Consider the following 15739-nt stretch of genomic DNA (forward strand, 5'->3'; position numbering starts at 1 on the left):
TCGAGGCTTTAAAAATAGTTAACATAATAAATCAAAAGACTTAAGCAACAAACTTGACTTATTATCACAAAAGCTTAAAGTGACGGATTACACTTAAAGACGAGACTAGAAATTTTTGACAGCATATCCGTGATGGTATATTAAATTTATATACACATGAAACTAATAAAAACGATTTAAATTTTTAGTGTACAATTTGAAATCTTAGTAAAAAGTGAAAATCACAGTTTGCAGACCATCAACTTGGTCATTTCTAATTTGTCAAATAGTTTTACTTTTACATAGCATACACAGTTGTACAGAAATAATAAAAAATTTATTTAAAAAAAAAAAAATTGCAATATAGAAAACTTTTTTCTGTTTTAGAAATGACAATAACGCTAGAAATAGAAATTAAGTAAAATTTAATTGCTACACATAAATGACTTTGAGACCACTTTACATTTCACTTCATCACATTTTTTCTTTCTATTAAACGTGCTAGAAATTTGTCTAAAATCACTTGAAAGTGAAGTTAGTTTTACTAACTTAGTTGTACTACACTTGACAACCTAAAGACTGTGCAATATTCCAATGATCAGTAATTAAAGTGTATCTAAAAATATCAAAATTCGAGTATGTCTTAACTTGAGTTCGAAGTGAACTCCAAGCTTAGGTATTTGCTTCTAAAATATTTAACATATATAATAAAGCAGTTTGTAAAGTATTTACAGCACGTTTTATTAAGAACAAGGTGAACTTCAACATAAAACGATTGCAAAATATGAAAAAGTACACCTGAAAAGTATTAAAAATATTAGAATTATTGATTTGATCGTTTCAAGCATATGATTTTGTATACAAAATTATACAAGCGGTTAAACAAAATAAAGACTATATGGTTACATATATGGATTAAAGAAAAAAATCATGCCTATTTATTAATGGTTATTTTTTTATTGATTTACTATGGTTTTCATCTGATCATTCAGTAAATGGCAGAATCTAAATAATCTCAGCATTAAGGGACTATGTCTAAAAATACTTATTAGCATATCTGTTGAGTTTTTATATATTGGAAATGCTAAGTTTTGAGGAAGTAGTACTAGAGGAATTTAAATGAATTATTTTTATTATTTTTTCACTTTTTTCAAATAATTTAAATTAAGTATTTCTTGAAATAAATTTTTATAAATGAAGAAGAATTCCGCAATTACGCATTTCCTCTAACAAATGAAAATAAAACTTTTAAAACGAAAATACTTAAAGTGCCCTGAGAACTACTCTTGATGTGAATAAATCTGAGTTAATAAACACCCAATTAAATCGAAAAATTCTATTGAATTTTTGCCTTGTCACCTCTTAACTGAAAGGCGGACTTTAATTATGCTTTTTACAAAAATTAAGATTCTCAAAGCATTTCATAGCTAACTTAAATACAAAAGGCCTACTCTATCTAGATATATGAGTGAGTGTACGATACGCTTTAGATATCGAAGTAAAATATGCTACGTAGGCAGAAACGTGAATACCTGATTTTTGGCGTTTTACTTTGACTTTTTTTTTACTATAAAACTGTAGCTAATCAAGAAGTTAGTGATATTGCCCATGTAAACTGCAACATTAGTTTGTTGCAACAGCAATCTAATCAGTAACAGAAGCAACAAAGACAGTTTTTAGATATTTTTGTTCAGCTACTTACATACTTCAATGTATATATACATGTTTTAGTAGCCGAAGTATTTGTGTTAATGGTTTGAAATTGGGATTTTTATTGGTCTTCTTTACAACTTTTCAAAAAGTTTATTTTTTTAAAACAAAACCAACACAATTTCGTTAAATTTTTTTGCTGGTAATTTTAATTTAATTAAAAATATTACGCAGTAAATATTTAGTGAGAAATTTTTTTTTGGTTATTTACAGTGTACTCATACTTTATATATATGTATATATATATGTATATAATAATACGTGCATAAGATTTAATAAAGCCGCTTTTTATTTATTATTATCTGCACAGATTCAACAAAATTGCTTTATTATGATTGTGAATGTGTTATATGTTGTGTATAAAATATACATTTATATATATGTTAGTTATATATATTTATAAATATCTTTACAATATCATAACTAACTGTTGATTACCTTTTTCAAATAATTTAATTTAGATTTTTTTTTTCATTAAAAATTAATTTTTACTATCACAGCAAATTTTGTACAGATTTTAATATGTTATTGTCAAAATTATTTAACGGGAAGCTAAACTTATATATACTATATATACAGATATATATAGATATATACTATATATACCCTTCTTAAACGTACAGTTTTTGTAAAACAAAATTACTTATTGTTTAGAGCAGCTTAATAGCTTTTAGTCTGACACTCCACTTAAGCGAACAAAAGTTAGATAAGAATGAATGTATGCATAAGGCCCCCGTTATGCAGAATGAATTCCTCTTCTTCTGGTCATAATCACGAAGGCAGAGAGCTTAATTATAATTGCACGTTCCATACTGTTACTACTATTATGATATTTTTGATTTACGTCTAAATTAAAAATGTAATAATTTTATGTTTACATATTCACACAAAAATATATATCCTAGAAGGTGAAAATTTTGACATTTATTACTGACATTTATCCGTTTTTGATCAAACCGACGAGGTGCAAAAGAAATCATCGCGGTGATTAAATTTTTATCAAAATTTATCTTTTGCAATTATTTTCAAATGTTTAAATAATATTTACCACTTCAACGATTCTACATTTGATGTGACCATGACTGTCTGCATAACAAATATAGTGATAATATAATGCTTTTTTAGAAGGGTTTGATATAAATAAAAAGATATCAACAAAAATTTTAGTTAATTTATTAAAATTTGACTGACCGTACCATTATAAGTGGTCTTAGTAAATATTTATAAGCCTCAATACTTCAATACTTAAGTTCTAAGTTTTCTGTCACTTTTTATTTTTTAAGTGACATTAATCAAAGCACTTCCCGTGCTTTTAAGTTAGAACGATCTTGTAAACTTAATTTCTGAGGTTGCCTATTTTTATTTCAAAGCAGAAACCTACTTCTTTTAGCAGCAACATCTGTTATGCATATTTTCACTTACTATATGCAAAGCGCCTTTTTTGCAATTTTACAAAGAAACTATGCAAATGGTCAGCCAAATTTCAATAAATTAACTAAAATTTTTATCGTTGTCTTCTCATTTCTATTCGAACCCTTCTAGTTTCTTTTCGTCATAAGGCTCGTCACTTTCTGCAAGAAAAAATTAGAATTATAGGAAATACAAATACTTGTAGAGTAAGATTTACTTGTGGAGTAAAATTTTAGTAATTAACTAAAATTTTTGTCGTTGTCTTTTCATTTCTATTCGAACCCTTCTAGTTTTTTTCGTCATAAGACTCTTCACTTTCGGCAAGAAAAAATTTACATAATGCTTTATTGCTTTATTTAATTAAATTTTACAAAAACTTTTTAATACCTATTTTTAACGATATATCAATAGTATATATACTGATATGATTAACAATCAATTCGCAGTATGTTTTTGTTTTTTAAAATATTTTTATATATATAAAGATATATTTTGTATACATAAGTCATGTATCGAAAAAATAATATATTAATAATGTCGATTAACTAGTTTGGTTTTATGAATAGCTGTCATATAATATATCACAACTTTAATTAAAAAGACATAAAGTCATTAATTTATTGAATATATTTCACAGAGGTAATTAATAAATTAGTTTTAGATAATTAAAATTTTATTAAGCCGTTGAAGTTCGATGAATTTTAAAGGAAAATAATTGCATTATTTTTAGCCTTGGCTGCTATTTCTATTGCAAATATGTCTGCAATATTTTTAAGTACTTTCTATTTTTTATACAATACGATATAATATTTAAGTATTTAATGCAGAAATTAGTACAGTAAGATAATATTTCAGTTTCATATACTACTATGTATAAAGTACTATATAATTTTTTTTTAACTCAATATATGCAGTTTATAACCAATTTTAATAAAATTAAAATATTATTTTAATGATAAATGTAAAAATGTACAAATTAATATTAGGTACTTAACATTGAGTTGAAAAAAAAAAGATATTAATACAACATTTATTAAAAAATTTATTGTAAGAAATTATTTTATATCTAAAATATATTATACTCATATATATGTATATACTTATTTATACTCATAAATATGTGATCAAATATACGATAATTGCCAACATTCGGATGTCTTTCAATTGAATACATTTTATCTTTTTTATATTGTTAGGGGTTAATTAATTGTTAAAAAAAAATGTGCAAAAAAAATGTGCGTTGACTCTGAGTTTCAAATTTGGCAGGGCACGAGATCAATTCCTGGTACTCTAAAAAAATTATTTTCGAATTGAATATAAGAAATATTTCCAAGACCACTGATGATGGGTATTTGGCAGTACTTGAAACAGCTGTATGGTTAGCCAAGAATTCAATTAATTAAAATAATATAAAATGAATTTTTTGAATTTGTAGTTCACTACTGTTCGAAAAACCTCTTAAAGTATAGACGGTATATAAATGTTATAGCAATATTTTCTTAACAATATATATATTTATATATATATATAAATCGTATTTATATACCATATATATATAAGATTTGCAGTTAACAGTATAAGAGTATTATTTTCACTAATAATTAACACATCACTTAATAAGTCGTGAGACTAACTAAGAAAAACCAATTTTTTCTGCCTAAAATCGTTTTTACTCATTAATATAATCTCCTTCAAGAGCAATATAGTCATTCCAAAGCTTCTCAAACTTCTCGATGCCGTGCTTGTTGAAGGATTTGTCTTTTACCTCAAAATAGCCTTCAGTTTCAACAATTACTTCTTCATTTGAGATGAATTTCTTACCGGCGAGCATTTTTTTGAGATCAGCGAATAGCCAGTAGTCGCTGGGGCCCAGATCTGGACTATATGGTGGATTCGTGCAATTTAATTAGCTGATATCTTTACGGTCTCAGCTTTCTCACGTAATTTCAATTTACGATCAGATATAACCAATTTCTGGACTTTTTTGATGTTTTCTGGAGCAACCACCTCAATTGGGCGACCAGAACGTTCACCATCATCGGTGTCTGTACGACCACGTTTAAATTCAGCAAACCAATAACAAATAGTTTTTCTCGATGGAGCAGAGTCCGTGTAACACTTTTGAAGTCATTGCTGAGCTTGTACAGTATTTTTTTTCATCAAGAAGCAATGATAAATTAACACACGATATTGTTTTGAATCCATTGTTTTGAAAATAACAAAAGTAGCTTCATTTAAATGGCTATTACTTCTTTTCTGACTAATCGAAATGTCATGAAATTTTACACATAGTCTTTTGAAGGTTGGTACTTCATAAACGTCATATGGATTTGACAATGGCAGCGCCATCTGTGTGTCACTCACACGACTTATTGAATAATGTGTTATATATCTAGAAGAGAAATAAAAGAAGAATTAAATATTTTTTATATTACTCTTCGTGTTCATTTAAAAAAATTGAATCATCACTAATTTATTTATAATAGTAAAATAATTTAGCTAATTTACTTTTATTAAATGTACAATGTTAATTATTTTTTATTATATCTTAATTGAAAATACCATCAAAAACAAAAATACAAAATTACCATACAAAACAATAAAGTTTTATTGTTTGTTATTCTCTGAGTCTGAGTTCTGAGTCATTTTCCAATTTTCTATTAAAACCGTTCTGTATAATTTTAAATCTCGATTATATAAACAATTTTCTTAATCGGGAAATTCTTAACAGATTTAAAATGCTTTAACATCCTTCTCTATTCCTCTTAATGGATAATGTCAACGGCAATGAAATATTACGACAAACGATAAATCAGTGTAAAAATATTTCTTAATTTCAAAATACCTGTAATTTAAAACAAAAAAGAATTCAAAGAGAATTCAAGAAATGCAGCATGAAATTACAGATACATAAGACGACTTTGTGTAGCTATGAGATTTAAAAAAAAATTGTAGAAAAAAAATATATCTTGAAAAAAATGGAATCACGCAACGTTAAGACACGCAGATATGTGCCGCATTTAAGCGGCGTTTTAACGCTTAAAAGAATTTTCTTCTTCTTCTATTTGTATTTAAGTTATTTGTATTTTCATTAACTGAATTAATTTCATTTTTATGCAAATCTTAAGCAATTTATAAATTTAGTATCATTTTATTTATAAGAAATTTTCTTTTATTTATTTACAGCTTAGAGAATAACAATAGCTCAAAGACAACAACAATAAACGAGCTGCAGCGGTTTAAGCCAATGCTAATAACAGAAACAGAAACAGAAACAAGCCTATCTTGCAACAAAATCTAACCGAATTGAAGGAAGGTTTGAAGCGCATCATCAGTTCAGTGAGATCTCTTCAAGCGAGCGTCAGGCACAGTTCGGTTGTAACTGAAATAAAAACAGTGAAACGTTGAGATACTTTGTCATTTTGACATTGTGACGCAAATATTGACTAGCAAACTTAAGACAAGACAAGACAAGACAAGGCAAGACAATAAATTACAAATAATAAAATTGTATCTTGTTTTTGGAATCGGATTCATTTGTCGTTAAAGAAATAAAATAACAAAAGGCAACACTAACTTTTCCTTTTCTTATTTGTAAAGATTTTTTGTTTTTTTTTTGTTTGATCTTTTTGGATTCTGGAACGAAAGTCAAAGTTTTTTATGTTTGGCCACCAACAATAAAGTTGGCTAAAAACGGCAAGAAAAAAGTGAAAAATCCGAGATAACTTCGCAGTTCATTCAACAATCTACATTTTTTCGAGTGCGTTACTTTAGAAAGTGAATTGAGACAGAAAATACGCGCGCGCATGTGCAACACCGAAAGTGAGTTTCCTTTTTTTCTGAACCAAAGCGATTCATCTTTTTGCTGAAATCGAAATTGTGCAGCGCAGCAACTTTCAACATGGAGGCAGAGGAGATCACAAAACTTGTCGATGGTGTTTATAAGGTAAATATAAGAGATTATATGGTACTATATTTTGTCTAATCTTAAGTTTTTTGTGATTTTGCAATAAACGAGACGAGTTTTCCTTTATATGAACTCCTGTTTTGCTTGGATTAAGCAACTAATATACCAAATCTGTCAGATATTAATTAACTGTAAAAATTTGCTATTATAAAATAAATAGCGAAATGAATTTAACTTAAGCTCAATGGGTTTCACACAGGCACTTCCCAAGCAAGCTTACCTATAATTCATTTGATTGTCTTGATATCTTCCACTGCGACACTAAGCCTGCTTATTTGATTAGCTGAAAGACCACATGCAAACGTATGGGAAATGTTTTGTTTTTGTTTGTTATTGTCTAAGTAAATATTTTGGCGCATCTATACAGGCTTTCTTATGCAACATTTCTTTCATGAAATTAACAACTTTGCCTGTTTACTTAAAAAACCTTTTTTTCATTTTACTTACTTAATAACAAATTGTTGTTGCAACTCAGAGTTACTTGTGGTTTTGTTAAAAATTTTAGTTAATTTTTTTTCTCAAATTTTTTTTTTTTACTTTCAAACCACTTAAATTCACGGAAGTCTCGTTACCGACCCGACACTACAAATTTGAATATAATTTTTATTTCTTAAGAGTGAGTACTCTTGCATTAACTCTTGTATAGTATGTGACACTGCCAGTACATGTAATGTAATTTTATGATTTGCATAAGTAGTAAATTGCATAAATCAATTTAGTTTCAATTGATTTTGTTGTGGCAATTTGGCAAATTATTTGCAATTTTCAATACTGGTTTTCCTTCAGCGATTTTAATTAATTTTACTGTTAATATGAGAAAAATGTTAAAGACCGGATACTGACTTCTTTAATGAGAAGTAAATTAACAACATATATTTCCTTATCCAATGCATTTCTGTATTTATGCACTTTTTCACATCAATGCTATTGAGAATGCAACGGTGCATTGCCTTTAGCGCTATACATTCAGATGCAGATGCAGATGTATTTGACTTCATTGTTAAGTACAGCCACCTTTACTACAGTCAATTTTTAAGGATTTAATTATAGCATTAAATAGATTTTACTATTGACTGATCGTGTTGAAATCTAATTTAATGATTAAAAAGTGTTTAAATTGTTTAAAAAAGTTCAAAACAACTTCGACTGACAATAATAAACTAGTGCCAATATCTACAGTCAATGGCTGAAACTACATATAAAAGGAAAATGGCAGATGTAAGATTTCGTTTAGTTTAATAAAATATTATAATTAAAATAATTAATTGTTATGTGAACAAATTTTTTTCGAGGTACTAGCGAGACATTTGGACATTTTGCCATACAACTGCTTCTATTATCAATAGGTGTTGGAAATATTTCTAATTTAATTTTATTGTATCTGCAGTCAATAGCTGAAACTACATAAAGGGAAAATGGCAGATGCAAGATTTTGATCAGTTTAATAAAATATTATAATTAAAATAATTAAATCCTATGTGAACAAATTCCTCTTTCCTCTTTCGAGGTACTAATAAGACATTTGCCAATATTGCCAAACAACTGTTTCTATTATTTATAGGTATTGGAAATATTCATAGGTTTAATTGTGTGTATTTAATTTTTAAACTTCAAGTGGTAGATATCAAATCCTGTACAACTTTAAAAGCAGATTCGCATATCAACATACTGATTCACACTTAAATTGGGTCGTTAAGTAATATATTAAAGTGGATTTACAATAAACTAAAAAAAATGGGTTTCGAAATCTCTATATTACAAATTTTTTTAATATCAATCATGACAAAAAAAACTATATTTCAAAATCAATTGGTATTATATATATGTACATATCTTCTTTACATACTTATTGCTGTCCTTCTCTCCTAACTGGAGCATAGAGCCTCGTAATACCTACATAAACAACGTATAGAAATTTTCTGGATATATATTTTTCATATTTTTGATTACATTAAATCCGAATTTTCCTATATGAATTATGATTAGCTTCCACTACGGTTCCAAAAACCATAGAAGAGTGGTTATATTCAGCACTTTATAGTTATAAGTACTACTATTTAAAATGCTGTTCAAAAACTATAGCTATCTTAAGGTATACATAAATCTATTGAAAAACATAATGATTTTAATATAATATTCTTAAGTAAATTGGTCTTTAAGGCTATGATATGTACAATGTTGCTAATTAAGCAGTTATCAGTTGAATTTAAAAGAATTTGTTAAAAAACATAGTATTTATAAAAAATCATAAAAAATTTAAAATTTATATTTTTATTAAGTTTTTTTCGTTTACCAACACGAAAATAAGTTTATATACAGCACTTTAATAGCTATAAGCACTACTAATTTTAATATTGAGGAGAGACTATATATATTATATTGAACATATATAATATGTGTTAAACATCATAATTATGGTTTTAATATAATATTTAGTAGTTGAGTTGGTCTCGAAATCAATCATATGTACAATATTTCCTGTAAAGTAAGGAAGAGTCAATTGCAAGGAAGTCACCTAAATAATCATAGATAGATTTCTCATAGATCGATTTTCTCAGTATTTCGGTCGTTTGTATAGCAATATATATTTATTTAAATTATTTTATTCGTGCTATGTAGAGGTTCAATTTTCTTGAAGATCTTAGACTACCGGTTAATATATATAGAACAAAACTGCAATCAAACAGCGTTTGATTATTCTAATTATTATAATTTCATCGTTTTATTGTTTTAATATATATAAAGTTGTTTATACTTCTATATATACTTACAGCTATAAAATTTCTATTTCTTGAATAAAAGAAAGAGTCTAGTTAAAAAAAGCTAAATAAGTTAGAGAACAGTAATGAATTATTTATTATTGACATTGTTATGTCCGGTTTTACTTCATAGTTTAACCTCATACAAACATATAGATTTAAAAACGAATAATTTAATAAAGAAGTTTTTCGAACAGTGGTGAACTACAACAAATAAAATTCATTTTATATTATTTTAATTGATTGAATTTTTGGCTGACCATATAGCTGTTTCAAGTATTGCCAAATACCCATCATCAGTGGTCTTGGAAATAATTCTTGTATTTAATTATTCGTAAATAATTTTTTGAGACTGGAAGTACCCGGTATCGAACTCGAGTCCTGCCAAATTTGGTACTCAGAGTCAGCGCATCTTAACCAACTGACTCAAAGCCGTACTTGACTTTTATGTTGGTACATTTTTATGGAGTTTTGTTAATTTGCTGTGAAAGTTTTATTAACAAATTTACTTGCTGTGTTTATATTAGAACGAAATCAAAAACCAGCTGTAGAATAATTGAATCAATTACTTGTATTTTTATTTTTATTTTTAATTGTTCAGTTTCAATACTATTCTGTTCGTAGAGGCATTATTTGTTGCATGATTTATATATTCTTTTTTATGTATAGAACCTAATCTGGGAACGTAATACGTGGAAAGTCATGCTAATGTTATTCCACTATTCGCAGTGGTAAGACCATTTATTTTGTGAATATAAGTTGTGGTTTAAAGTCATTTTTAAGACGAAAGTGCCAATTACATTTAATAGAAACTGGTTTATTTCATAAAGAGGCTTTCGAAATGTAGTGAACTACAACAACAAAAATTCTTTTTTATATTATTTTAATTGATTAAATTTTTGGCTGTTTTTTTTTAATAATATGTTATGTTATGTTATTACATTAATAGTAGAAGAGTATACGACTTTATCTTATTTCTATCTTCCATAAATTTAAAACTTCTTGAGGACGACTGCTGTTTGAATATTTTACTTCATTATATTAGTCTGTCTCGTCTCTACTGATATCTTATGCATCATTTAATAACACTAGCATAATTTGTTTTGAAACGGACGTTTAAAATGCGATCTTAATCATTTACGGTTCACTAAGTGAAATCAGAATAATATATATATACCACATGATACACTCTAATTGTCTATTCTAAAAGATCAACTTTTGTTGTTACCTCTAATTATTTAAGGTTGTTTAAAGTCATTTGCAATTTATATTGAAAAGGGGGAGAGATTTTCTGAAAGATTTTTTTCACATTACAATCTCAATAAATAAGAACATATGCATATCTGTTTGCAATAAACTTATTTATGCCAGATTGCACTTCAGATTACTTTACATATATAAATGAGAATTTATAGAGTAACAATGTAATAATATGGCTATTAAACTTATAGAACCATTGTATTTCTTTTCTTCTTTCTTTTATTTGCTTAACTTAAAAAACTTTTTTCAGACAAAAATTAAATCGTTATAAATATTTAATTATTATATAAAGTTTGATTTAAAAAGAACATGTTATCATATTATCCTGATATGCAGACATCTGTTACCTGACAACATATGGAAATATTTAAGTAAATGTATTATATATAATTATAATGGTTTATATATGATAATATATAAATATTTTCTACATTGAGGTCTCCCTACTTCGTATTTTTCCATTGATTTATTTTATATTTACTGCTTTATAGGATTTTTTGGCTTATTTGATATTTATGTTTCAACCGGTTTGGTACTATTACGCATACATTTTTATACCGATAGTTCTTCAGATATCTACTTTATAATTTAACCATAATTTTGAATGTAAATGATACAACAACTGTTCTTCAAACAATTCTTTTATTATTAAGGGCAAGTTTTAACTAAATTTATTTAATTTTAATCATGACAACATATAGAAATTATACAACATATAGAAATTTGTTTGGAGACACATTTTTTCATATGGATTATATTAAATCCGTATTCTTCTTTATTAATTATGAATGAGAAATTAAAAACAAAGGCGACTTCAAAAATCATAGAAAACTGGTTATATACAGCACTTTAATGGCTTTAATCAGCTATTATTATTTTAAATGTTAACGAGAAACTATATATATCTTATGGTATACGTACATATATTGAAAAATACAATAATGATTTTAATATAATATTCTTAAGTAAATTGGTCTTTAAGTCTATGATATGTACAATGTTCCTTGGTTTAATAGATGGGTCTTGAAATCAAACATATGTACCACATTACGAATAAAGTAGATAAGGGTTAATTTCAATGAAGTTACATAAAAAATTATAGATAGGATCGATTTCGGTATTTCGGTTGTTTGTAAACCATTTTACATTAATTAAAATTATTTTATTTGTGCTATGTAGAGGTTCAATATTTTTGAAGATCCTAGACTATTGGTTAATATGTACCATATAAAACAAAATTGCAACAAGAGTTGGTCATTCATATTATTATAATTTCATTGTTTTATTGCTTTAATAAAGTTATTTGGGTGCTTATAGCCATAACGTTTCATTTTCCTTAATAAAAGAATCTAGTAAAAAAAACCTGAATTGGTTTGAGATCAGTAATGAATTATATGTAAGCAGTAGAGAGATATTGATATGCGGTATTGATAAGAGATATTGTTAATGTGAAAATTATTATTTTCAAAACACAAATAAAAATTGAAACTGAAATTAAAACTTTTTTGATCTATTTACTTAAAAAACGTATGCAGATAATTAAAATCTATTTATTTATATTAAATTTTTTTAATTTCCCTACAATAAATTATATTATATTATATATTTTAATTTCAATAAAATTTTTCTTAGTAAAAGTAGGAGAAATTATTGTTGACTAATTGCAATAAAAATACTTTCCTTGAAAAGGTGTATTTTGATATTTCCTAATTCAGAATATAATATGTATTATATATAATGCGGACTGATGGATATTAGATATAATTAAAGATATATATTTACTTATCCTGTACGTCCCTTTTTTATATCTAAATAAGGTTTACCTGAGTTTACCCAAAATGATATTATATTAGTGGCACTGTTTCTTTTAACTGAATAAATATAAATTCGAGAGTATTGAATCTATTTTACAATAGTTAAAGAGAGAAATATTTTTTTAAATTCTATAGTGTGCATTTTTGTAAAAAGAAATAAACAAAATCTATTATTATTGTTTAATTTTATTGAAATAAATTAATTTGTTTTAAATTTATACAGTTAACAAACACCTAGATTAATAATAGTTAGTTATTATATAAACATTCTTAAACTATCTTTTAAGCCACTCCTAGTTAATAAAAATATCTTGTAGATATTAGATACTTCAATCAATCTAATAGCTCAATCTACATATAAGAGCTTGTTAAACAGAAATTAAAAAAATTACCTTACAAATATTTCCGTTACAAAATATTGTAGGTTTACTTCTGTTAAAAAAAATGTGGGCTTGTGGCAGTAAGTCGCGTGTTAAATTACAAACATTGAATTAGAAGAAAACTTGCATTTTTTTCAAACTAAAAAAAATGACACTAAAATTTGTATTACAAATTGCATTAGGCAATACAGACTGCATAAAAGCCGTATACAGTCTTACAAATCAATTCGTATCCGTTAATAACTTTTAACAATGCAATTATACACTATAATCATTGTTATTAATAACTGTTATTAGTTAAGTATTAAGTATTTTTAGTATTTCATTTATTTTTTTTTTAAATGATTTTTAATATTTACGATCACAAAAATTAGTTTATAAAAAAGTCCCAAATGAGTCCCAAAGTTAATATGTATTTATTATATATCTTAGATTCAGAAGCGTATATATCTTAGATTTCATCGTTACATAGCTAGCATATTCTAAAGTTTTAAAATTATAGTTTAAGCAATTACCCAAAAAGTTTTCATTTACAAATAAATGTTTAAAAATTTAGTGATCTAGATCTACATCTTAGATCACTAACATTAGGTTACGCTAGGTAATACCGGCGATCCCAAGGGATCCAGTAAAGCCTATAGGCCCATTGTACTACCGTATTTTTAAAATCCTAGCGTTAAAACCATTTGGAACCTTTGAAGTTCGCCAAGATCCTCAAAAAAGAAAGCCACTAAAGTGCCACGCAATTCTGGATAGAAGCAAAGCAGTTGAAAAGCACTTTCATTGTCCTTACCACAACTGCGGCAGATATGGTTGAAAGAAACATTTAGTCTCCCAGCATGGTTATCCAAAATACAATGACCTTTAAGTAAACCTACTGCGAGGCTGATATCTCTACGGGGCATCTCGACTTGAGAGTTTGATTTCCTTATATTGGTGCATGACCTAAAATACAATGCCCTTTAAGTAAACCTACTGCAAGACTGATCTCTACGGGGCATCTCGATGAGAGAGTTTGATTTCCTTTTATTGCATGGTCAAATTGCATACATATGCAATGTTTTTTATTAAAAAAATCGGCACAGGAAGAACTCAGCGTCAATTTGCATGATGTTAACGATATGGTCAGATTGTTTAGGTGTTTCAAATGGTTTTCTGAAGCACCCCGTCTGTCTAGTTCGTCAGCTTTACAATTGCCAAAAATATCCCTATGACCGAGAACCCAGATTAGAGAAATATTGAACTGTATTGAGATGTGTAGCATTTAGAGATGTGTAGCAGTCAAAAACTGTCCTAGATGTAAATTGGACTGAACTCAATGAATTTTATGTAGTTTGACTATCCGGTAATATGTATATATTCCTTTGAAGTATATTATCTACTTCTAGACAGGCTAAAGCTTCTTTTATGTCAGTCACTTCTGCTTGAAACACAGTGAATCCACTAACATTACAACAACTAAAATATTTAAAACATATATGAGACTTTCCAATATCATAATAATATTACTTAGTATTTCAGTTTGTGTAACACAATATGATACTATATATTAGTTGTTTAAAACAAAATTCTAGTTTTCTGCTGGCGCCAGATTAATTGTTCCATTTAAATGGAAATAAATTTTTCCTATTTTCACTTTTTATACGTATATAAAGTAAAATATTTATATTTAAGTATCTTGCATTTTCATGCACTAAGTATATGTATTCACACTGTAGCGCAATGAAAAACTGACCATTCTTAACACCTGTGCTAAAAAAGAAGAAACCCTCTAAAAGCCAACTGAAGCAAGTGAATACAAACTAGAAACTAACAATTAACAGCAAGTCCAAGCCTAGAGCAACATATTCACTGCAGTTAATGCAAAAACGCTGGAGAGAGTGCAATCGAAGAGGAAGAATAGCAAAGAAATTAAGGCAAGTTGGGAATTAATGAAAATGGTTTGCCAAGAAAAAGCATAGAATATGCATTTTCATTGTTTGTATAATTTTTCCTAAAGCAACTAAACAAAAATCGTCGGTATTTAAAAGGCTTCACGCTAAGCTAACGTTAAGTGTCAAACGGCACGCTGCACAATATTCAAGAGGTAGATATAAGCGAAAACAATCAAACAGACTGACTTTACATTCTTACTGGCAATGAGAGCATGTATGCATTTGGAAATTAACTTGGCTAACACGCCTACCTCGCATGCAGTAAGAATGAGGGCCTAGCATTAAGTGACGCTAGTGCTTGGCGTTAATGCTGCATTCGCTGCTAATAACCACAAGCAGTCGAAAGGAAAATGTAGGCTATCTTGCGCCCATCAGGTCATGGCATACGGTCGCATGGGTAGGGAATGAATGAAGCCTTTTTCGTAAAGCAGCAGGTTGCGCAGATTGACATATAAACCGCACATCTATAAATATCAGTTATTGACTTATCTTATCGTTTTCTTTTCGCAGGTTTGCACAGTGTTTA

The 15739-nt window shown here is 27.4% G+C and overlaps 1 protein-coding gene across 4 annotated transcripts in view; it reads left to right on the plus strand.

The window, feature by feature from the left end:
• LOC119668094 (brain-specific angiogenesis inhibitor 1-associated protein 2) overlaps positions 1 to 15739 on the plus strand; it is a 67036-nt gene that overhangs the window by 32010 nt on the left and 19287 nt on the right. For all 4 annotated transcript variants that reach the window (XM_038077487.1, XM_038077486.1, XM_038077485.1 and 1 more), the window contains exon 3: positions 6286 to 7045. In XM_038077487.1, the coding sequence (XP_037933415.1) occupies positions 7001 to 7045 (45 nt within the window). In that variant the 5' untranslated portion in view covers positions 6286 to 7000. The remainder of the gene's footprint in view (positions 1 to 6285; positions 7046 to 15739) is intronic.

The sequence above is a fragment of the Teleopsis dalmanni genome, chromosome 1 (genome assembly GCF_002237135.1).
Source record: "Teleopsis dalmanni isolate 2A chromosome 1, ASM223713v2, whole genome shotgun sequence".
NCBI classification, from domain to species: domain Eukaryota; kingdom Metazoa; phylum Arthropoda; class Insecta; order Diptera; family Diopsidae; genus Teleopsis; species Teleopsis dalmanni.